We start from the raw sequence: 25,040 nt of genomic DNA on the forward strand, positions 1-25,040 counted from the left end.
AATTTTCCAAAGTCCCATGATGAACAAAATAGCTAAACGTTAAACACAGGATCCGTCTCGCTGGGTCGGGCATCTGGGGCGCCCCCAGACTCTGAGACGGGAGTCACGGGGCTGGAAGGGGCGCTCCGGCTGGGCAGGGATCTGTGGCGCCCCCTCGCCTAGGGCGCGTCGGGGGCCTCCAGCGCGGGGCCCAGGATTGGGACTCTGGCGGGTGGGGCGGGGCGGCGCCTCCCCCCTGCCGGTCCTCCCTCTACCCGTCTCGGGCCTCTCCCGGGCGCCGAGTCCCTTCCGAATCCGGATCCGCGCCGCCTTTTCCCGCGGCCCGCACGGGGCCCAGCTGACGGGCCGCGTTGTTTACGGGCCGAGCAGCCCTCGCTCCCGCCGCCCGCTCGCCACCCGCCTGCCCAGGTGCCCGCCCGCCTGTCCGCGCGTCCGTTTGTCCGCGCGTCCGTTTGTTCGCGCGTCCGAAGATCTGAGCCCCCGAGCGCTCGGGGCCGAGAGCCGGGAGGCAGGGGCGCAGCGCGGGGCTCGGGGCCCTGAAATCGCGGGACGGGGCCCGGGCCGCGGTGGCCCGGAGTCGGGGCCGCCTCCACCGGGCCGCACTGCCGGATTTGCAGCGGCAGAGGCCGCGCACCCCTCCTGGGGCTGTTTCAAGGACCCTCCCGGGCGGAGGCTGCGGCCCCTGGGCCGCCCGCGTGGAAGAGAAGGACGCGCGGCCCCCAGCGCCTCTCGGGCGGCTGCTTTGGAGCATGCACCCCTCGGGCCGGCGCCGCGCGCTCTGATCCATCCGGACCCCGCGCTCCCGTAGCCATGGGCGCCGGGGGCGGGCGGGGGGCGGCGGCCGTGCCGCTGCTGGTGGCCGTTGCCGCGCTGCTGCTGGGCGCCGCGGGCCACCTGTACCCTGGAGAGGGTGAGTCTGGGGGTCCGGGAGTGGGCGGGGACCAGCGCGGTGGGGAGGGGACCCTTTGCCAGAATGAAACCCCTGCTGTGGACTGAGAGCCCTCCTCCGTGGGAGGGCGGGTGGCCGGGACTGTAGCTCCAGCCTCGCGGGGGGCGGGAAGCCGCTGACCTTGGCCTTTGCCCGCCTGGGCTCGCGGCTCCACTCTCCGCGTGCGGGCTCCGGGCTGGAGGAACCTTGCCCCAGTGCTCGCCCCTTCGCGGGCGCCTCCCCCGAGCGCTCCTCGGACCTGTGCCTGGACCTCTCCGAGCCCAACTGGCTCCGGAGACGGGCCACGCGTCCTGAGTCTCCTCCGAGAAGTGGGGTTATTGGACACTCTCGGACAGCCAAATTCCCGGGGCACAGACGGTTTGGAGCCAGAGTCGAGGGTGACGGACTGGGGAGGGGGTCCCTTGGGGGTCCCTGCTGGTAGGTGACGCTGCCCGGGGCGGGGAACTGTAGAATCCACCCCCCCTCTTTCTCGTATCTAGACCCATGGCTACCCCGACTTAAGGTCCATGTTTACACTCTTGGGTTCTGTTTCCAGATATCCGGAGGCAAACTCTAGCGCCTTGGCAACAGCGCAGTTGTAGTAGCAGAAGTAGTGTCGGCTTTAATGATTATTGTAGTTAGTGTCACCAAATGCCACGGGCTGGTCAGTCTTATCTCTCTGGACCTTTTTTTTTTTTTTTTTTGAGATTTTTTTGATGTGGACCATTTTGAAGTCTGTATTGAATTTGTTACAATGTTGCTTTTGTTTCACGTTTTGCTTTTTTGGTCGCTAGGCATGTGGGATCTTAGCTCCCCGACCAGGGATCGAACCCTCACCCCCTGCATTGGAAGGGGTAGTCTTAACCAGTGGACCGCCAGGGAAGTCCCTCTCTCTGGACCTTTTTTTTTTTTTATTTTTAATTTATTTATTTATTTTATTTATTTATTTTGGCTGTGTTGGGTCTTCGTTGCTGCGCGCGGGCTTTCTCTAATTGCGGCAAGCGGGGGCTACTCTTCATTGCAGTGCGCTGGCCTCTCATTGCGGTGGTTTCTCTTGCTGCAGAGCACGGGCTCTAGGCGCGTGGGCTTCAGTAGTTGCAGCATGTGGGCTCAGTAGTTGTGGCTCACGGGCTCTAGAGCACAGACTCAGTAGTTGTGGCGCACGGGCTTAGTTGCTCCGCGGCATGTGGGATCTTCCGGGACCAGGGATCGAACCTGTGTTCCCTGCACTGGCAGGCGGATTCTCAACCACTGCGCCACCAGGGAAGCCCCTTCTCTCTGGACCTTTGCGGAGGCCTCTCGAGGCTGATACCGTTGTTGGTCCATTTCGTAGGGAGTAAAGTGAGGCTCGGGAAGGACACATAACTCACTTGCCCCAAAGTCAGTGCCAGAGGGAAGAACGAACCTCTCCAGTGGTGCCAGGGCCCAAGGCTCTGGACTGCTGCCCACGGCCCATGTCCCCCTAATAACCTCCCTCCTCTGCCCTTTTACCTGTCAGCTCCGGGAGGTCTCTAACCTGTGGTCATTCCAGCCCCCAAAGCCTCCCTCCTGAGTGTCCCTGTGCTGGCAGCTACCAGAGGCAAATCCCAGCATCCTTCTTGGGCTTGACAGCAGGTCTTCCTGGCTGCAGGTCAAGGACGGAAGAATCGTTTAAGAGAATATAGCTGTGGTTTCCCACCATGATGGCTGAGGCCCTGCTTTCAAAATATCTGTTGGGTTACTTCTTCAGATCTCGCCATAAAAGGAGATCAGTCATGATGAGGAAGGGGTTCAAGGAGGGAAGAAACCGAAGCTCCTGAGTTCCCTGACGGTGAGCGAGGGGCGTGAGAAAGCACACGCAGGCTCTGGAGTTGCCAAACCGGGTTTGCTGAGCACCTTTGCCAGTTAGGCAATGTCTCCAAGCACCCTGGTATACAGTGGGTGCTCCGTGAAGGAAGGGTGGCAGTTGGTTTAGGGTCTTGTTAAAAAGGTCCGAGACCAGTTGTTAGGCTTTGCCTATGTGTGTCCGTGCTCACCCCTGTATGTTTCCTTGCTCCTCTGTCCCTGGTAGCTTTGGTAATTAATGGTGGGTTTGTGCCTGCGCTTTCAGGGGTCCGTAGATGGATTTTCCGCTTCTTACTTGTTTACAGTTTCCACAAGGGCAGAGGTTTATGTTTCTTTGGTTCACTGCTACCTTTCCAGAGCCTAGAGCAGTCCCTGGCACCTAGTAGGTATTTGATAAATATTTGTTCTAGATTCAACTCCTACCCCAGGAGTCCAAGTCACAGCTGCTTTATTCTCCAGATAACTCCTAACTAACGAGAATATAAGCAACCGCTCAGCGGGCGCTGTTCTATACACTTTGCATAGGTCATCTCAGTTAATCCTTACCGCAATGCTCTGAGGTAAGGTTTATTGTCCTTTTGGAAGGTGAGGAACTTTGACGAGATGGCAGAGCTGAGATTAGAACCCCAGTCTGTTAATAAAAGGTTTCTGAATAAAAGGTTCTTTGGAGTCTGAGCCTCCCCACCCCAACCCCTGTGGTAAAGGTTAACAAAATACTACTGAATAGATGACGTGTGATGCCCTTTGGAGGTTTGGGGAGGGGCGTGAAACTTTACAGATGGCTTATCTCCAACAGCAACCAATATGGCATTCTGGCTGGGGTGAGGGTGGGGTAGAGGGAGATCAATGGGATTTTTAAGGACTGAGGACTCAGAGATGTCACATGGTATGTGCCATCCCACTTCATCCCCCCATGGAGTCTCTGTGGCTTGGCTGAACTGAAAGCAATGGCTTTCCCCTCCATTTCTCCTCGGGTCGATCCACTCTGGCCCGAGATGACCCAAAGTCAGAGAATGAAGGCGAAGTGAGATTAATGACAGTGAAAACCCACAGAGTTTTGGCGGGGGTAGGGGGGTGGGCAGTGAGTTGGTTAGGTGAGGTGTGAGATGTTGCTTTCAGATCCCATCGGATGTTTCTCCTGTGTGTTCTCTTGTGTGCTCCGGGACCCTTAGAGCAGAACTTCCGCTCGCCGGGTCACCTCCCCGGGGTTCTTCCCAGTCTTTGCTTCCCCCCTGGTGACCCACCCCTCGCCCCTGCCCCACTTACTCATAGAGGTCATTGGGGTGAGCCCCCTGGAGTCCCCACCTCACTCCACTCCATCGTTGACTTCCTTTCTTTTTTGATTAGAGGAGAACCTCTCGACTTCTGTGCTCTGGACTTATGCGGTTGGATAGGTCTTGGTTGCAGGGGGCTGTCCTGTGTATTTTAAGATGTTGAGCACCGTCCCTCATCTCTAGACGCCAGTAGCAATTCCCCTCTCCAAGTCGTGACCACCAAGTGTCTCCAGACATTGCCAGCTGTCCTGAGTTGAGAATTACTGCATTTGGGGAGATAACTTTTTCCTTCTCTAGGACACTTACCCACCTGGGTCCCTTGCTCTCTCCCCTCTGTTTGTTCAGGGATCTCCATCCACCCAGGAGCCTTTCTCTTTTCAGCCTATAAACACTCAATACTCCCCTGGGCCCCATTACTCACCACTTACCTCTCGCCTTCCCCTGCCAAGTCTCCCCCGCAACGGGTCCTCACGGCCCTTGCTCTCTCACCTTTTCACCCACTGCTCTGCCCACGGCATCTGGCTTGTGTCTCCATCGCTTTGCCCATGGCACTAGAGAAGGTCATCCCTCACTTCCCAATTGTAACCTCACCCCAGTTGACTTCTCTGGGTTTTGCCTCCCACTGGAAGGCACGGTCTCCTGGTGAGTTTTCACCTGTGTCTGACTTCTCCCATCCTCTCTCTTCCTTTCCTCTGTTCCTTTCCTGGACTAAGATATTAGCCCCTTCTTCATAGAGGGCCATTCCCTACTCTTGACTCTCTCTGTCTCACTCAGTTTTTAATTTATATGTGGTCAAAGTCTTTATCTAGAACAGGGGCCAAATCCTGCCCACCCACGCCAGTTTTTTTGTAAATAAAGTTTTACTGGCACGCAGCCATGCCCATTCGTTCATGTGTCATCTGTGGCTGCTTTTGTGCTCTAAAGGCAGAGTTGAGTAGTTGTGATCGCGTGGCTCCCAACAATATTTACACCTGGGCCCTTTCCAGAGTTTGCCAACTCCTGATTTAGAACAAACTCCTTGAGGATCATGATGACATATACCTCATAGCTTGTGTGGTCCCTGATACAACTTTGAATGAATCAAGTTAAATGAAACGCCCAGGGATGCTGTGTTTTCCCCTTTACAGAGCAAGCTGTAGTAAAGAAATTTATACCATTTGCTGTGCTGAATGTATGGGTTCCGATGGTGAGAAAATAACAGTGATGTTCCCTCCTTGTGTGTGTGTTTGTGTGTGTGTGTGTGATCTTTGGATGTATTTGTTTAAACAGCCTTCTTGGCCTTGAATGAGGATTCCGTGCTCTTGGCCCTGTCTCCAGTACCAAAAGAAAGTCGTATCCGCTATGAGATGTTCTCTTGAGACCCCCCCTTATGTTAATTTCTATTAAGGAACACATCGGGGTGGCTTGGTTTATGTTTTGCAACTTAAAAACCGTATTTATGGGACTTCCCTGGTGGTCCAGTGGTTAAGACTTCCCCTTCCAATGCAGGGCATGCGGGTTCGATCCCTGGTAGGGGAGCTAAGGTCCCACATGCCTCACGGCCAAAAAACCAAAACATAAAACAGAAGCAATATTGTAAAAAATTCAGTGAAGGCTTTAAAAATGGTCCACGTCAAAAAAAATCTTAAAAAAGCCGTATTTATGATTTTCAAATTAAAATAATAACAGGTAGTGCATTCTCATTGCAAAAAAAATTATGAAAGTATAGAGAGGAAAAAACCAGAGTCCCCCTTTGTCCCTAAAACCATTGCATTTCTGTCCTGGGAAATGACTACACTATCAGTTTGGTGTGTATCTTTATTTATTTATTAAAAAAAATTTTTTTTTAACATAAGTGTACTGGCCAATGAATTTGTTTTCCTTTTTTTAAAAAGTTTATTTTTTCTTGTGTGACTTTTTAAAAAAATAAATTTGTTTATTTTTATTTTATTTATTTTTGGCTGTGTTGGGTCTTTGTTGCTGTGCACGGGCTTTCTCTAGTTGCGGTGAGCAGGGGCTACTCTTTGTCGCGTTGCGCGGGCCTCTCATTGCGGTGGCTTCTCTTGTTGTGGAGCACGGGCTCCAGGCACGTGAGCTTCAGTAGTTGTGGCACGTGGGCTCAGTAGTTGTGGCTCTCGAGCTCTAGAGCGCAGGCTCAGTAGTCGTGGTGCATGGGCTTAGTTGCTCCGCGGCATGTGGGATCTTCCCAGACCAGGGCTCGAACCCTTGTCCCCTGTATTGGCAGGCGGATTCTTAACCACTGCGCCAACCAGGGAAGCCCGGTGTGTATCTTTAAACATTTTTATTTTTAAAATGGTCATACGGTAAAACTGACTTTTTTGGGGGGGGCACAGTTTTTGCATTTTAGCCCCTGCATAGAGTTGTGTGGCTGTCCCCACAGTCAGGATACAGAAGTGTCCCATCCATCATCACCCAGACTCCTTCCGGCCATCCCTTTATCGTTATGCCATCCCTACCTCGAACCCCTGGCAACACTGATCCTTCTCCATCGCTATAGTTCTCTCTAGACTTTAAAAAGTATCTCATGTTTGTCTTTCTCTGTCTGACTTACTTCACTAAGTATGACAATCCGTAGACCCATCCATGTCGCTGCAAATGGCATTATTTTGTTCTTTTTTATGGCTGAGTAATATTCCATTGTATATATGTACAACATCTTCTTTATTCATTCCTCTGTCGATGGGCATTTAGGTTGCTTCCACGTCCTGGCTATTGTAAATAGTGTTGCAATGAACATTGGCGTACATGTATCTTTTCAAATTATGGTTTTCTCTGGATATGTGCCCAGGAGTGGGATTGCTGGATCATATGGTAGCTCTAGTTTTAGTTTTCTGAGAAACCTCCATACTGTTCTCCATAGTGGCTGCACCAATTTACATTCCCACCAACAGTGTAGGAGGATTCCTTTTTCTCCGTACCCTCTCCAGCATTTATTGTTTGTAGATTTTTGGATGATGGCCATTCTAAGTGGTGTGAGGTGATACCTCTAAAAAAATGGTACAAATGAACCTATTTACAAAACAGAAATAGAGTCCCCGATGCAGAAAACAAACTTATGGTTACCAAGGGGGAAGGAGGGGAGGGATAAATTGGGAAATTGGGATTGACATATACACACTACTATATATAAAATAGATAGCTAAGAATAACTTCCTGTATAGCACAGGGAACTCTACTCAATACTCTGTAATGACCTGTATGGGCACAGAATCTAAAAAAGAGTGGATATATGTATATGTATAACCAATTCACTTTGCTGTACAGCAGAAATTAACACAACACTGTAAATCAACTATACCCCAATAAAAATTAACTTAAAATATTTTTAAAAGTATCTTATAATTGGATCAATATTCTTAAAATTGAAAACCTAAGTACTCATAAGATTCTCATTATTCCTGGATTCCATATTTGTGAATTGCCCTATTCACTAAAATTTATTTGTAACTCCAAAATAAATAGCGCTTTAATGGTTATTCCTGGACGTGCACCAAGTGGCAAAAAATTGGAATCATCTGACATGCATGTTCCAGCTCAGATTAAACAAGGTGACATCTTGCCTTTCTGTTGCATCTCTCCTCTTGTGAATTCATAAATCCCCAAGGATTAAAACAAATGTCCTTTAAAAAATTTTTTTTAATTGAAGTATAGTTGGTTTACAATTTTGTGTTACTTTTTGGTGTACGGCAAAGTAATTCAGTTATACATATGTGTATATATTCTTTTTCAGATTCTTTTCCATTATAGATTATTGCAAGATATTGAGTATAGTTCCCTGAGCTATACAGTAGGTCCCTGTTGTTTATGTATTTTATATATAGTAGTGTGTATCTGTTAATCCCAAACTCTTAATTTATCCCACCCCCTTCCCTTTGGTAATCATAACTTTGTTTTTGATGTCTGTGAGTCTGTTTCTGTTTTGTATATAAGTTCATTTGTATCATTTTTTAAGATTCCACATATAAGTGATATCACATGATATTTGTCTTTCTCTGTCTGACTTACTTCACTTAGTATGATAATCTCTAGGTGCATCCGTGTTGCTGCAAATGGCATTATTTCATTCTTTTTTTTTTATGGCTGAGTAATATATTCCACTGTGTATACGCACCACATGTTCTTTATCCCTTCATCTGTCAATGGACATTTAGGTTGTTTCCATTTAGGTTGTCTTGGCTACTGTAAATAGTGCTGCAATGAACATTGGGGTGCATTTATCTTTTTGAGTCAGAGTTTTCTCCAGGTATATGCCCAGGAGTAGGATTGCTGGATCATATGGTAACTCTATTTTTAGGTTTTTAAGGAACCTCCACACTGTTCTCCATAGTGGCTGCACCAATTTACATTCCCACCAACAGTGTAGGAAGGTTCCCCAAATATGTCCTTTTTTGTGGTGTATTTAGTGCCATGTTTTTCACACTTACTTGTGCTTTTTGTTGGTGATTTTGTTGTTTACCATGGTCTGCGTGCATAGTTCTGAAGTGCTGTCTAGGGTCCTAAGTACTAGAAGGCTGTGATATACCTTCCGGAGAAGATACATTTGCTGGATAAGCTTTGCTCAGGCGTGAACTATATAGTGATTAGTGAATCAACAATGTATATTAAATAAGGTGTTTTTAAACAGAAACGCACATACAACAAGGTTACGGTATTGATGGGTTTGCAAATTAGTGTTCTTGAGAACATTGTAGAAAATAGCTTCCATAAACAAAGAGAATCTGCTGTAGGTGGTTTCCTATCACTGGGGTTTAAAATTTGTGAAATTGGGTTTGTCAGCGTCCGTGTAGAATCCTTTTTGAATGCATACGCCCTTTTTGTCATACTTTCATCGGGGCACAAATCCTTGGTTTACCTCTCGGAAACTTCATAAGATGGCACAAAACCCCTGGCCTGTGTCTTGAGGAGGGGTCCCCCGTGTTCTGCTGACCCTGGTGCCAGGGAGTGCCCCAGTGGCTTTCAGGGGTTTTAGAAACATATTTTTGTTTCTGGCAGAGCAAGATTTGCTGTTCTGTGTTGCCCAGTGCAGACTGGATATGAGTTCCAGTGGGAGTTCACGGCAGGCTGATGAGGAATAAAATTTGATTTCAAATCTGAGTTTTTCTTTCAGTTCCTTAAGGGTGTGGTGTCCCATCAGGTTTATAGGTTAGCTTCTGTTTTGTGTTCAGGAAGAGCAGCCTGTTAGCGGGAGATTCTTGCTTCTCTCCTGTGCCTTTGTGGTAATGTGGAAAACGTAGGTACTTTCCAAAAACTGTGCTTGTTAACAGTGCGGAAAAAGGTAGTGGTTGGACACAAAGGGATAGAGGGCAGGGCTCCACCTGTTTTCTGATGGCCTTTCTCTGATTTCTTGTTGCTAATCTGTTTTCAAAGATGTATCCTGTTTCCTTACAGAAGATCAGAAAAGGGATGACTTCTCACTGAGGTGTTCCTTCCTAATTATATCCAGTCACATTGTATCGAGGACATCTGCTACTTTTTTGTTCTTGCAAGACTTCTCTTGGTTTTTCTTTCTGGTGTCTTCTGTGGACACTCTCCATCCTTATTTGTGTACACGAGGAGGTAGGACTCCTGAAATGTCATGGAAGCCCCTTATAATCTTGTGGTTTGATGTGTGAGGTCCTTGGGGTTACAGAACTATGGAACTGACTGGAGGAATTAGCCTAGATGTTCCAGAGCTTTCAGACAGGCTTGTAGAAGGTGTTGGTGTCAGGATGACTATGGGTCTTTGGTCCTCTCTCTGGTTCCCTGGCCTTAAATATTGTGCTCGCCAGAGGCACGCCTTGCTTCCATCCTTTTCTCCTCCTGGTTTTATCACCTACTGTCATCCCTTCAGCCAGCATCTGCCTCTTTTCCCAAGCTCCAGATCCACATCTTCCCAGTGCCCACTGGACCCACATCTGGGAGCATACCAAAGCCCCTACAGACTGACTCCACATGCCCCAAACTGAGCCTGTTGTCCTTGCCACCCTCAACTGGTCCTATCTGGTCCTCTCCAGGTTCACTAAGAGAAGACCCTCACTTCTTCCCCCTCTTCTCCACCTACCTCCCTGGGGACCAAGTCCCATTGATGCTAATTCCTTGTACCCACCCCCATAATAGGCCCCCTAGGCCATGCCATAGAGGTGGTTCCAGAGTGCCTCGTCCAGTACCTTCTCTTCCCTGCTGCCAGAGAGATTTTTCTACTTCCTGCTTTGGTCGTTCTATAGCTGCAGCTCAGTCCGTTCCCCTGGCAGTGGAGCCTGGCCTCAGCTGTGTGGTGTGCAATCTCACTTCGCCAAGCTCATGACTGCAGTTCCTTGGGGTTCCCTCTTCTTCATGTGCTTGCATTTGCTTCCTGTGCCCCAAGCACCCTTCTTCCCCCTGTTCACCCATGGATGCCTGCTTCCTCCTTATGGAACTGGGTCAGAGGCCTCCTTCGTCCCCTCTGTGACTTCGTCACCCACCCCATTCTCCTTCCCTTTCAGTACAGACCGGGTATATCTGTCTGGGTCCCCACAGACATTGGTCTGCACATTGGAGGTGCATTCTAGCGAAACATTGACTGCATCGGAAATGAAACCATACTCTTAAGTATGGGTTGGAGAAGGAATTGATACGTGTTTGTCCAAAGCAGGAAGCAAAGTCTAGCCCAGAGGGGGCAGGTCCTGGAGAGCATAGAATGGCTTGAAGTTAGGAGCAAAAGGTTTGGCTGAAAAAGAACTGCTATGGTCTGAATGGTCACCTCCCTCCTCCCCATTCATGGGTTGAAACCTTAACCCCCAACGTGACTGTATTTGGAGAGAGAGCTTTTAGAAGGTAATTAAGGTTAAACGAGGTCATAAGAGGACGGCCCTAAACTGATAGGACTGATGACCGTAAAAGAAGAAGGAGACAGAGAAAGATCTCTCCCTTTCTGCACGCATGCACCAAGGAAAGACCATGTGAGGACGCAGGGAGAAGACGGCCGTCTGCAAGCCGGGAAGAGAGCTCTCACCAGAAATTGACCATGCTAGCTACCTTGATCTTGGACTTCCAGCCTCAGAGCTGTGAGAAATAAATGTCTGTTGTTTAACCCCGCCAGTCTATGGCATCTGGTTATTGGAGCCCAAGCTGACCAAGACAAGAACTGAGGTCAGAAGGGGCTCTGAAACACAGCATCTAGGAACTCAGGTAGAATAAATGGGTGTGGGTCTAGCTTTCTTTGAAATTCGTGGGGGCCGGTCCACCGTGCTTATGCGGTTCCCTCTAGCAACAATCAACAGCCCCAGAGAAGGCATCCGATGGCATTGATCCTGGGGCAAAGTGCTCAGAGGAATGGGTTGGGCAGAAGAATGGGAGCTGGAAAGAGCCCCTGCTGGAGAGGTGGCCCAGGTTGGGTAGACGGTACGTCTGTCCTACTTGAGGCCCTACCATATCCTTGGGGACCTTGTTTAAAACGCAGATTCTTGGGCCTGGCTCCCAGAGATATTGATTCATTTGGTCTAGAGCTGGGCCTAGGGATCTGCATTTTAACATACACCTGTCCCCCAACCTCCCCCCCCCGCCCCAGGTGATTCTGATGCTGTTGGTCTACAGAGCACACTTTGAGGAACCCTGTGTGATGGCTAAGGGCACAGGTGCTGGTGCCCTGGGGACCTATGTGATGGACTGAATTGTGTCCCCCCCCCCCCACCCTCCCGCCAAATTAACGTGTTGAAGTCCTAACCCTAACACCTCAGAATGTGACCGTCTTTGGAGATAGTGTCTTTAAAGAGGTAATCAAGGTAAAAATGAGATAATTAGGATGGCCTCTAAGAAGACTGATGTCCTTATAAGAGGAGATTAGGACACAGACACACACTGAGGGATGATCACCTGAGGACGCAGGGAGAAGACGGCCGTCTACAAGCCAAGGAGAGAGGCCTTAGAAGGAATCAATCCTGCTGACACCTTGATCTTAGACTTCTAGCCTCCAGAATTGGGAGAAAATAAATGTATCTTGTTTAAGCCACCTGGTCTGTGGTCCTTTGTTAGGGTGGCCCCAGTAGACTAATATACTGGGTTTAAATCCCAGCTCTGTCTCCTCCTTGCTTTGTGACCTTGAGGGGGACATGTTCCTCTCTGAGCCTCCATTTCTTTCCTCTTCTAGAAAATCTATCTGGGCAACAGTTTGCCTGTTGCCTGCACCCTCGGGGTATTTACTGCCCTTCCGTTTCCAGCAGTTTCCAGCAGAATCCATCTCACACACTCTGGCTGAAGTCAATTTTTATTTTTTATTTTTGGCCGCAACCCATGGCATGTGGGATCTTAGTTCCCCCACCAAGGATCGAACCCGTGCCCCCTGCATTGGGAGCGCAGAGTCTTAACCACTGAACTACCAGGGGATTTCTTGGCTGAAGTCAATTTTAAGAGCCAGTCTTGCAGGCAGGCGGAGAATCTTAAGGGTAGCTGGTACCTCGGTGTGCCCAAGTTCTAATTTATGAAGGGAATAAATCTGGGAATTGGTTCCATGTATCTTAGAGTGGAGAACTAATATGTACACGTGGCCAGACCCCAGTTCTCTTCTGTTCTTCATACCTTTCGTCATGCGATCATCATCATTTACAGGTGAGGAAACTGAGGCACACAGAGATTGAGTTTATGGCTCAGGATTATGCAGCTGGCAGGTGCCCATGCTGGAGTGGGAAGCCAGATCTGTTGGGTTTCTAGCATGCCCTGAAACCGCTGTGGGTGATGGCCTGACACCTGAACCCAAGGCTTGTTGGCCAGGATGCCTGAATTTTGGAAGAAGCCGTGTTAAGACTGGAAGGAATGCAGGGAGGAACGTGTGGCCCCAGATAGGTCACCAGGGAGCGTTTGAAGAATGTCGAGTCTAAGGAATGAGTACGTTCAGGCTTGAAAGCAGAAAGTATAACTCTTAGCATTGTAAAGGAGTTTCAGAATCTTCTAGATACCTCTCTCCCAGATCCTTAGTACCTCTTTGCTGTTTTCATGATAGAAAACCAGGGGAGAGGAGACACTTTCCAAGATGGCTCTCATGTCAGTCTTCTCTCCTTCTGGAAAATTCTTAGATTCTGCTGGCCGAGGGGGAACTTCTAGACCAGCACTGTCCAACAGAACAGTCTGCTTTGATGGAAATGGTCTATAGCTGTGCCATCCAATATGGCAGCCACTATCCACATGGCGTTCTTGAAATTGTGGCCAGGGCAACTAAATTTTTACTTTTATTTAACTTTAATTCATTTAAATGTAAAAAACGTAAATGTAAAGTCTTATTTAACATTAGTTGATTGAAATGTCAAAAAAATCACTGCTTGATGCTGTTATTGAACAACTCTTTTGCTTGGAACAACTTGGGGATACAAAGAACCTACCTTTTCAGGGATTCATTTTGTGAAATCTGCATATACAGATTGAGTATTTCTGATCAAAATTTAGCATCTGAATTGAGACCTGGTGCAAGTGTATAAAACACGTGGCATTTGGGAGGCATACTGTGAAAAATATCCCATAGATTTTTTTTTTTTTTTGTATTGCTTACATGCTGAAGTGAAGTTTTGGGCTACATTGGGTTAAATTAAGAATATTTAGTTTCACCGTTTCTTTTTTACCTTTATAGAGAAAATTTAAAATTCTGTGTGGCTCGCATCATGTTTCTATTGGATAAGGCTGCTCTAGGCCCTACACACCCTTGTGACCTACAGCGACAAGCTACAGCTCTTGACCTTCCAATGAAGTAGGCAGAACTTACTGCACTGTTTGTGTAGGTTTTAATCCTGGTGTTACCTCCTCCGGGAAGCCCTCCTTGATTGTCCGGGACTTAGTCAAATAGCTCATTTTCATGATTTCTTCTAGCCCCTGAAGCTGTCCTTGAATAACTGAGATATCCTCCTCAGTTATACTTTCAGTTGATTTGGGTAGTTAATAGCAACTAGTAGTCTGTGAGATCCAGGGCAGCCTCTGTCTTATTCCTTTTTTTTTTTTTAAACATCTTTATTGGAGTATAATTGCTTTACAATGTTGTGTTAGTTTCTGCTGTATAACAAACTGAATCAGCTCTATGTATTCATGTATCTCCCTATCCTGTTGTCCTATCCCGCTTGTCCTATTTCTTGAAGCACTTCCAGCCCTTGGAACAGCAGAAACAGGTCCTCAGCAGATAGTTGCTGAAGGAGTGAACGAAGGAAACTGTCTTTAACAAGCTTCCTCCAGGTTGTCACTGCATGAACATTATTTCATTGTTTCCTTATTTAAGTCAGATTCACCTGCTTCTTAATTTGGTATGTTTTTAAAGAACAAAGACGGAGAAACTGTAACATAGTTCAAGCATAAACTTTGCATTTAATTGCTGGGTGGACATCCTAGCATTACCCCTTAAAACTCAGCCTGTGTGAGTTTGATTTGCTCGTCACAAAAATGGGCATGGACCACATTTCGTTTATCCACCCCCTCTGGGATTATTTTGAGAATTCATCAAGAGAAGGTGTCTGCCAGAACATGGCCAAGTGCTTTACATGGTAATTGTTATTAGCTGTCACCAGGACCCCCCCTCCTCCCCTGATCGTCATGGTCCTTCCCTAACTGTGTGTAGAGTGGTGATTAACCAGGTGTCACTTACTAAGGACCCGAAGCATCTTTCAGTTCCCACCCAGAGGTATTAAAAACCAGTACAAGGTCTGACATCTATTGCTGGCACCATCTCTAACATCCTCTGGGTATTTTCTGTTCACGCAGTAAATTGCTCTCTTGTCTTAGACTAATAGGGACACATACAGCTTTCATGAGTTGAGTTAGAGTCATTGGAGATTAAAAAAAAAAAGCAGTTCTTTGTTGTCCCCTACAGTTATAGTCGTTTAATTTTTTTTTTTTTCGTTTAATTTTTTAATAACAACTTTATTGAGATCTAATTCAATACCATACAATTCACCCATTTAAAGTTTAAATTTAGTGGTTCTTAGTACATTAGTACATTCACAGAGTTGGGCAACCATCACTACAATCAATTTTAGAACATTTTCATCACCCCCCAAAGAAATCCCATACTCTTTAGCTGTCACTCCTCATTTCCCCCTCTCCAAGCCCCTTGAAACCACTAATCTACTTTCTATGGATTTGCCTATTCTGGACATTTCATGTAAATGGAATCGTGCCACATGTGGTCTTTTGTGACTGGCTTCTTTCACTGAGCCTGATGTTTTCAAGGTTCATCCCTGTTGTAGCAGGTGTCAATGCTTCTCCCCTGTTATTGCTGAATTATCTTCCTTTGTATGGACATGCCACATTTTGTTTATTCATTTGTCAGTTCATGGACATTTGGCTTGTTTCCACTTTTTGGCTATCATGAATAATGATGCTATGGGCATTTGTACACACATTTCTGTGTGGACCTATGTTTTCCTTTCTCTTGGGAGTGAAGTTGCTGGGTTATATGGTAACTCTTTGTTTAACCTTTTGAGGGACTGCTAGTCTATTTTCCACAACAGCAGCTGTACCATTTTCCATTCCCACCAGTAATGTATGAGGGTTCTGATTTCTCCACGTCCTCATCAACACTTGTAATTGTCTGTCTTTTTAATTTTAGCCATCCTGGTAGGAGTGAAGTGGTATCATTGTGGTTTGGATTTACATTTCCTGGATGTCCAACAGCTGGTTAATCTTTGAACGTATATTCATATCTGATTTTGGTTCTGACACAACTTGGGGAGGATGGTGGGCTGGTGTTCTTTGTACCTGTATCAATTTCACAATTTCGTGTGTGTGTGTGTGTGTGTGTGTGTAAAACATAGAGTGTGAGGCTCAGGCTTGAGAAGCCCAGACCTGTGGCCGAGTCTAAGCTGTATACTGCCAGATATAATACAGGACACCAAGTTAAATTTGAATTTAACATAAATGATGAGTAATTTTTAAGGATAAGTATGTCTCAAACATTGCATGGGATATACTTATCCTAAAATGTACTTGCTGCTCATCTGAAATTCAAAGTTAACTGGGCGTCCTGCATTTTTATTTGCTAAATCTGGCAACCCTGAATGTTACTGGTGGGTCGTATGTCCTTGGCTGATTGGCTTTGCCTCCTAGAGATCCAGTTTTCCCTTCTGTGGGGTGCGGATAAAGCTTGTTGGGAGGTGTCAGTGACGTGGTACCTGTCCAGACCTCTGTATGTAGATGCTGTTGATGTGACTGAAGCTGGGAGCCTCAGCCTTGGGTGGCATGAGTGTGTGGGGCTGGAACTGCCGTCCTGGTCCCCTTGAAGCTGCCTTCCAATTTCTGAGTGAGTGAGTGTATGTGTGTGTGTTTGTGTTTTGGCAAGGAGAGGCTGTCTAAAGAATTCAGTTCTACTGAATGTTAACTCCAATATAAGGAACACAGGAGGAGGGAAAGATCCAAATAAGTATATGGAGGAAAGGAAATCAGAGAAGGCTTCCTGGAGGAGGTGGCATTTGAACTGGATCTTGAAGGATGATGAGCTGCATTTCGAAATAGGGAGCTAAGGTATAAAGGGCTTTGACAGTCAAAGGGACTAGGGCTACCCTGTTCAGTCCAGTAGCCACTAGCTACATGTGTCTATTTCTGTTTACACTATCTAAAGTAAAATCAAATATTCAGTTCCTCAGTCTTATATCAGTCACATTTCAAGTGCTAGACAGCCACAAATGGCCAGTGGCTTCCATAGTGGCCAGTGCATATATAGAACATCTCTATCACTGCAGAAGTTCTGTTGGACTTTGTTGGACTAAGGCAAGGGTCACCAAACTACCATCCCAGGGGGAAACACCAACCCACAGCCTGCTTTTATAATAAAGTTTTATTGGAACACAGCCATATCCACTCATTGTCTCTGGCTGCTTTTGAGCTATAATGGCGGAGTGGAGTAGTCTAAACAGAGACTGACTGCAAAGCTGAACATATTTACTATCTGAGCCCTTATAGAAAATATTTGCCCACCCTGGTCTAGGGGAATGAAGGCACAGAGCCTAGAGGTGACACCGTGATATGTTTGGGAGAAATAAACAATAACAAAATAGCTGAAATTAATTGAGCACTTACTGTGTGCCAGCCACTGCTTGGGTGCCTGCATTATTTCACTCATTCCTCTTCATAGGTCATGTTATAGGGAAGGCTTGGAAGGCCCCCTTGGAATTGGAGAGTAGTGGGCAGGCCTGTTTCACGTGGTGCAGGGGATGGAGGGGCAGAACCTTGAGGGCCACGAGAGGAAAGTGCAGGGTCATGGGGAGACATAGAGGGTGTCAGAGCAAGGGAGGGGCCACCTGCAGGAGAATGGGTGTGCAGGGTGTTTGTGCAGGGGAGATCAGACTCTCTGGGAAGCCCTTGCCACACCCAGGTAAAAGGTAATTAGACCTTGGCTGCCTGCCAGGAGGGCGGGCTGGGAAGGAGTGTTAGGAAAGCGGGAGAACTGACAAAACAAAGTCAGCTCTCCTTGCCCCATTTCTTTTTTTTTTCTTTTTTTTTTTAATATTTATTTATTTATTTATGGCTGTGTTGTGTCCTCGTTTCTATGCGAGGGCTTTCTCTAGTTGTGGCGAGCGGGGGCCACTCCTCATCGCGATGCGCGGGCCTCTCACTGTTGTGGCCTCTCTTGTTGCGGAGCACAGGCTCCAGACGCGCAGGCTCAGTAACTGTGGCTCACGGGCCCAGTTGCTTCGCGGCATGTGGGATCTTCTCAGACCAGGGCTCGAACCCGTGGTTCCCTGCATTGGCAGGCAGAGTCTCAACCACTGCACTACCAGGGAAGCCCCACCCTTGCCCCATTTCTGATGTGGGCACCTTTATCCCCATACATCCATTTCCTGAAGATCTTCCACACCGACTCACTGGGGATGGCTCCCCTTTCTCCTTTCTCACCTGCTGCATTACTCAATCCCCTGTAATCCCAATGTCTTCATCGCATCATATTTGATGCGATGCTTTTAAGGCTTCTAATGGGTACTGCCAAAGGAATTATTATTATTATGATTTGCCTTTCAGGAGTAATTACTTAGGCACAGACACCTTACAGAGAAAGCCACTGAACCGGGCTGGCTGTAGAATTTACAGGGTCCAGTTCAGAATGAAACCTTGGGACCCTTCACTCAAAAATAATTAAGGATTTCAAGACGGAAGAGCATTAAGCCAAGGGCAGGGCCCTTCTGAGCGGGTGTGGGACCCAGGTCACATGCCCATGTGGCTGGCCCTGCCACTAATTCTTATGAACCATCCGTGGGGTGTTTGTTCACCTGTCTTGCTCTCTGCTTGTTTGCCCTTCTAGTGTGCCCCGGCATGGATATCCGGAATAACCTCACCCGGCTGCACGAGCTGGCCAACTGCTCGGTCATCGAAGGACATTTGCAGATCCTATTGATGTTCAAAACGAGACCTGAGGACTTCCGAGACCTCAGTTTCCCCAAGCTCATCATGATCACTGATTACTTGCTGCTCTTCCGGGTCTACGGGCTGGAGAGCCTGAAGGACCTGTTCCCCAACCTCACGGTCATCCGGGGCTCCCGCCTCTTCTTTAACTACGCGCTGGTCATCTTCGAGATGGTTCACCTGAAGGAGCTTGGCCTCTACAACTTGATGAACATCACCCGGGGCTCCGTCCGCATCGAGAAGAACAATGAACTCTGCTACCTGGCCACTATCGACTGGTCTCGCATCCTGGATTCCGTGGAGGATAATTACATCGTGCTGAACAAAGACGACAATGAGGAGTGTGGGGACATTTGTCCAGGCACCGCGAAGGGCAAGACCAACTGCCCTGCCACCGTCATCAACGGGCAATTTGTGGAGCGGTGTTGGACGCACAGCCACTGCCAGAAAGGTACGTTGAGGTTCTCGGGGGTTCTAAGCCATTTCTCGTGGCTGGTTCATTAGAAGGAAGCTGGAGACATTCACTAGCTCAGGTGGTGGCAAACGTTTTTTGCAAAGACTCAGATGATAAATACTTTAAACTTTGCGGTCTGTTGCAACTACTCAGCCCTGCCATTGGAGCGGGAAAGCAGCCACCCTGCAAGGAGGCGCAATAAACAAGTGGGCGTGGCTGTGTTTCAATAAAACTTTATTTACAAAACCAAGTGTTGGGCCAGATTTTGCCAACTCCTGAGCTAGATGGTCGAATGTTCCTCTTGCTTGAGAGACCAGATGAGAATGGGCTTTATTGTCAAAAACAAAACAAAAACAAATGTATTTCTTATCTGATTCTAGAAGTATGACTGCTTGTGGTAGACATTTGGAAAAAGAACTGTGTAAAGGATAAAAGCAAAACATCCTTATTTCACAGTTATTGGGGGATACTTCCTGCTAGTGGCTCTGTTGTGTCTGAATTTAGTTAACTTTCTCTGTCGTTGGGCATTTAGATTATTTCTAGTTTCCACAAAGAGGGATGAACATTTTGGTGTCGAAGCTTTATCGAACATTTTTTTTTTTTTTCCTTCGGGTTTTGCTTTTCCAGAAGTGAAATTTCTGGGTCAAAGTTTCTTGATACCGATTGCCAAATGGCTTTCCGGAAACGTACCAACGGGCACTCCTCCTAGCATTGGCTGAGAGGGAACACCTTGGCTAGCTTTGAGTGTTATTTGAAAAATCTTTCATAATTTACTGGAAGGAGGGGCTTGTGTGTTGTCATTGTTTCTATTTGCATTTCTTTGATTGCTATCAGGGTTGAACCTTTTAAAACATGTTTATTTATCATTTGGGTTTTCTCTTCCTGTTCATATCCTTTGTCCATTTATCTTTTAGTACCTTAGTGGTTTTTGAAGTATTAATTTGCATGTCGTTTTCATAGCGAAGACTGTTAACTCTTTGCCAGTTATGTTTTCAGGTGTTTTTGTTCAGTGACGAATATACTCTGGCTGTCAGTTGCCAGAGAAGCTTAAAATGTTTATGGAGTTCAGAGCTGGGTTTTTGCATGCCTCTCATTATTTTATGCATAGAAAGTCCCTTTCTATGCATAAAATGAACGTTTTTTTCCTCCAAATTTTCTATCTTAACTTTAATTATTATCATTAAAAAAATGTTTGTCCTGGGCATTTGGGACCTGTTTGTGTGCATGATTCAAAAGGGTATCCATTTCCCCCCAAATAACTAGTTGGGGTCTCAACCCCAGGTATTGCAGAAATTTACCTGTTCGTCATTGATTTGGGGTCTGTTTCTAGGTATCCATAAATATGTCTGCCTTTCCTTGCACCGGGGCTGTTACTATTCTAATACGTATAGTTTTATAATGTTTTGACATCCAGGAAGTCTAGTTCCACACACACACTCGTTACTTGTTTATTGTTTTATTGACTCTTTTCACACGTTGTGAAATTCCCTGGGAAGACTTAGCAAATGTGAGATGGAGGCGGGAGAAAGTGAGCGGGTGGCTGAAGGGTTGTATCACAAAAGATAAGGGAAGGTAGAAAGGAGGGTCTTCTCACCTGAGCCCAAAGCTATGGGGAAACCACACAGGGTGAGTCATGAGTAGAATCTCTAGACTCAGCAGGGAGGACTCCTTCGAGCTCCAGGGAGTCCTTCCATTCTGTGAATGCTGGAAGGGAGGAAACAGGAGGTGAGAGAGCAGAGACCTCTCTTTTGAGTGGTTGGTTGGTGAAGGAAAAGGGAATCTGGTGGTTTGTAGATATAGGAGGGAACGATGGTTATTATATTGTGGAAAAATCTTGAGAACGTCGGTAGGTCAGGGACACAGAGAAGCCAAGCTATGACCAAGAAGAAGGATCAAAGCTGGGGCAGAGTCTTGGCTCAAGTAGAGGACCACCCGTGGGTTTGGAATTTCGTAGAACAGGGAGACTTCGAGGTGGGGGTGTGGGTCGGGGTGTGGGTGAATAAGTTGGATGGGAGAGACCATCCAGATGAATTTGGAGGTGAGGGGGTGGTGTTCTCTGATGGTGAGGGGAGGAGAGGCTGTGTAGGACCTACCATGTTACAAGGACACACAGCTGCAAGGGGAGCTCCGTTATCTTTGTTTTAGAGACCAGAGAGGTTACTTAACTTGCCTAAGGCCACACAGCTAAGAAAAGATGGCTGGGGTTTGCACCACATCTGAGACACAAAAATAGTGTGTGTGTGTGTGTGTGTGTGTTGTGTTGTGTGTGTGGGTGCCCCCCTCTCTTTAAAGACGGGTGAGCTACTTCTAGCTGGGGTACCAGGGAGAACAGTGATTAGTCTTTTATCTCAATGCTCTGTTTTCCAAATTCAGGTTCTTGTTTGAAATGCTCCAGGCTTACATATCTTGAGATATAATTTAAGACATTCCTCTGTGGATTTATTTCTGTACTCATTTTAGTCAAAATATCCAGGATGGTATTATCTGCAAAAATGTCCCTGATGTTTTGAGCAGGTGTTTTTATTTTATTTTTTAAGTTTTTTATCTTGTGCTTTTGAGAGCAGGGCTTGTTTCTCCAGCACTGGGGGTTTCATCACTGGAGAAGGTGTGGCTCTACACGTACGGCTGTGGCGGAGACCTGCCGGATACCTGTTCCTGGCATCTGGCATCGATGTTTGCTCCTGGTTTGTAATCAGTGGTGGTGTCCCCTAGGGGAAGCATTGTCCTGTCCTGGTCACAGATGTCAAGAAATGATTGTTTTTTGAACCTACACTCTTGTCTATCAAGTACAACTCAGCTCAGGCTTTTTTCCCTTTCAATTTCTTTAATTGTAGTCAAATACACATAACATAAAATTTACCATCCTAACCATTTGAAATGCACAACTCAGTGGCATTAAGTACATTCATACTGTCCTGCAACCATCCCCACCATCATCTCCAGAACTTTCTCATCTTCCCAAACTGAAACTGTCCCATTAAACACTGACTCCCCATCTCCTCCCCCAGACCCTGGCCCCCACCATCCTACCTTCTGTCTCTATGGATTTGACTTCTCTAGGGACCTTGTATAAGTAGAATCATGTAGTATTTGTCCTTTTGTGTCTGGCTTATTTCACTGAATATAATGTTCTCAAGGTTCATCCATGTTGTAGCAGGTGTCAGAATTTCCTTCCTTTTTAGGGCTGCATAATATGCCATTGTATGGATGGACCACATTTTGTTTATCCATTCTTCCATCGATGGACACTTGGGTTGTTTCCACCTTTTGGTTATCGTGAATAATGCTGCTGTGAACCTGAGTGTACATTTCTGGCTTTTAAAATGCTTATGTTTCTTTGTTGCTGTGGCTTTGGAAGGCTTATCATGGGATTTTTGAATGCTAAACAGACCGAAATGAGCCTTTAGAAGATACCTCCCTGTCTTAGGCAACAGACACAGACCTGTGAAAACTGTCCAGCAAGTCCTCAGTTCCCCTAGAATCCTCTCCAACACCTCCTTGAGCCTTTTTCTTGCATGATTGCCAGGTTCTGGAAACATCCAAGGTCTGGTCAGCATTTGGGATGAAGTTGTTGGGTTGTCCTCTGAACCCAGTTCAAACATTCTCTAAAATGTCCCTTTTTCCACCTGATCCCAAAACAATGCTGCTTTTGGCAGAGAGAGAAAAAGAAGGTTCTCAGTGGTTAAAGTATTTAAAAGGAAAGTCACTGTGGTGTGTGTCTTGAGATGCTTCTTCTCCATCACTCTGTCTACATATTTGGGGTGGAGATGCCAACGGAGGCCAAATGCAAGGAGCCTTGGATGGGCAGAGTGGAGATGGAGTCTTTGTGAGCTGGGTCACAAAATGTGTTTATTGTGAACCTACTATGTGCCAGGCATTGGGGTCCTCAGGGTCACAGGAGGGGCAAGCCCCTGCCTCCTTGGAAGAGGACCTTCTGATGGCAAATATAGACATTGAATATGTGACTGAATGCACTTGTAGGAAGAGTTACAAGAGGGGGATCTGTGGGTGAAAGCATGGGATGAAGCCCTAAACTAGTCTTCAGAAAATATCTCCCCTCCTCCCACATAGGTGTGTCATAAAGACCCGAAGGTCAGCCTCACTGGACCCGTTTCCAAGTGGTTACGAGAATTGTTCGGAGTCCTGTTTCGCCGGTCATGGCTCACGAGCTGGACCAAACCAGTGTTTCCCCATCTGAAGTGTGAGGATAATTATGGTACCTGCTTGTCAGGGTTGCAGTTTTGGGGGCTAAATGAAATGATGCACGGGGTGCACTTATCCCAGCCCGTGACACTTTGTGAATTTTCTGGAAGCTTCTCCTAGACGCCATTGAGTCCACCACCCTTTCTGGGCAGACCAGCCACTGGGTAAGTGTCTGCCAAAGCTTGGCTCCATTTCTGACTTTGGTCTTGGGGCAGGCAGAGGAAAGCCCACCGTGTGACCTGCTGATGAGAGCTGAGTGCTTGGACCTATGGCCCCAGAGGAAAGATCGCTCTGCTTACCTGGTGCCTCAGCTTCCAAGGCTCTGGGGACCCCAAGCTCTGGGTTTTTGGTGGTGGGGGGGACCAGAAACCACAGGGCTTGCTTGACCAGCTGCCCCAGCCAAACCCACTGGCATTTTTTTTTTTTCCTGGGAGGCCACCCCAGCTGCTCGCTGCCAGTCAGAGGGGTGGGTGAGTCTGGGGCACGATGGGTGCCAGGAAACTGGTCGGTGATGCCACATACGGCAGATGCAGGAGGCAAAAGGAGGCGAGTCTCTCCTTCGTGAGTTTGAGTTTCCATCCATGTTTCAGAGTCTCTGAAAGCTGAGGTGCTCTATTTGTATTAAACACTACCTATTTAAGTGCACGTGCATTCTCTCTTGAAGGGTTTGCTTTTAGGCAGAGGTTTGAGCTTCAGATTGAAACTGTTTTCCCCTTCTTCCATTTTTCTTTTTTTTTAACTTTGCCTTTGGTACTGTAATAATCAGAATCTTCTCGACAGTGAATGCTTGTTTTGTGCCAGACACTGGTCTAACTGCTTTGCTTACCATACTGCAGCAAGTTCTCCTAGCAATTCCTCCTTACAGATGAGGTCCTGGAGGCCCCAGGAGGTTAAGCCACTTGCCCAGGGTCACATCGCTAGTAAGTAGTAGAGCTGGGATTTGAACCCAAAACCCAGGTATTCTGGCTCAGAATCTGACCTCTTAACCGTTGTGCTTTCCTGGCTCATTGTGGAAAGTTGGGGAACTGCAGAGAACAAAGAAAGCTGGGGTGGGGAGATGCCCTAGAATTTGCCCCTGCCAACATTCTGGCTGCTTTTTCCTATAGCCCTTCTCATCCCCTCTTTTTTTTTTTTTTTTTTTTAATTAATTTTTATTGGAGACTAGTTGATTTACCATGTTGTGTTAGTTTCTGCTGTATAGCAAAGTGAATCAGTTATACATATACGTATATCCACTCTTTTCTAGATTCTATTCCCATAGAGGTCATTACAGAGTACTGAGTGGAGTTCCCTGGGCTATACAGTAGCTCTTATTAGTTATCTATTTTATATATAGTACTGTGTATATGTTAATCCTAATCTCCCAATTTATCCCTCCCACCCTTACCCCTTGGTAAACATAAGTTTTCTACATTTGTGACTCTATTTCTGTTTTGTAAATAGGTTCATTTGTACCATTTTTTTAGATTCCACATATAAGCAATATCATATAATATATATTTTTAAAATTTATTTATTTATTTTTGGCTGCATTGGGTCTTCGTTGCTGCGCGTGGGCTTTCTCTAGTTGCGGTGAGCGGGGGCTACTCTTCATTGCGGTCCGCGGGCTTCTCATTGTGGTGGCTTCTCTTGTTGCGGAGCACAGGCTCTAGGCACGCGGGCTTCAGTAGTTGCGGCACGTGGGCTCAGTAGTTGTGGCTCGCAGGCTCAGTTGCTCCGTGGCATGTGGGATCTTTCCAGACCAGGGCTCGAACCCATGTCCCCTGCATTGGCAGGCAGATTCTCAACCACTGTGCCACCAGGGAAGCCCAATATCGTATAATATTTGTTCTTCTCTGTCTGACTTCTTTCACTCAGTATGATGATCTCTAGGTCCATCCGTGCCACTGCGAATGGCATTATTTCGTTCTTTTTAATGGCTGAGTAATATTCCATTGTATATATGTACCACATCTTCTTTATCCATTCCTCTGTCGATGGGCATTTAGGTTGCTTCCATGTCCTGGCTATTGTAAATAGTGCTGCAATGAACATT

The 25,040-nt window shown here is 46.8% G+C and overlaps 1 protein-coding gene across 4 annotated transcripts in view; it reads left to right on the forward strand.

Moving 5' to 3' along the window:
- The first annotated feature begins 349 nt into the window (after positions 1-349).
- Positions 350-25,040, forward strand: part of INSR (insulin receptor) — a 132,920-nt gene continuing 108,229 nt past the window's right edge. For all 4 annotated transcript variants that reach the window (XM_036846117.1, XM_036846118.1, XM_036846119.1 and 1 more), the window contains exons 1-2: positions 350-910; positions 18,248-18,799. In XM_036846117.1, the coding sequence (XP_036702012.1) occupies positions 811-910; positions 18,248-18,799 (652 nt within the window). In that variant the 5' untranslated portion in view covers positions 350-810. The remainder of the gene's footprint in view (positions 911-18,247; positions 18,800-25,040) is intronic.

The sequence above is a fragment of the Balaenoptera musculus genome, chromosome 3, assembly GCF_009873245.2.
Source record: "Balaenoptera musculus isolate JJ_BM4_2016_0621 chromosome 3, mBalMus1.pri.v3, whole genome shotgun sequence".
In the NCBI taxonomy this organism is placed as follows: domain Eukaryota; kingdom Metazoa; phylum Chordata; class Mammalia; order Artiodactyla; family Balaenopteridae; genus Balaenoptera; species Balaenoptera musculus.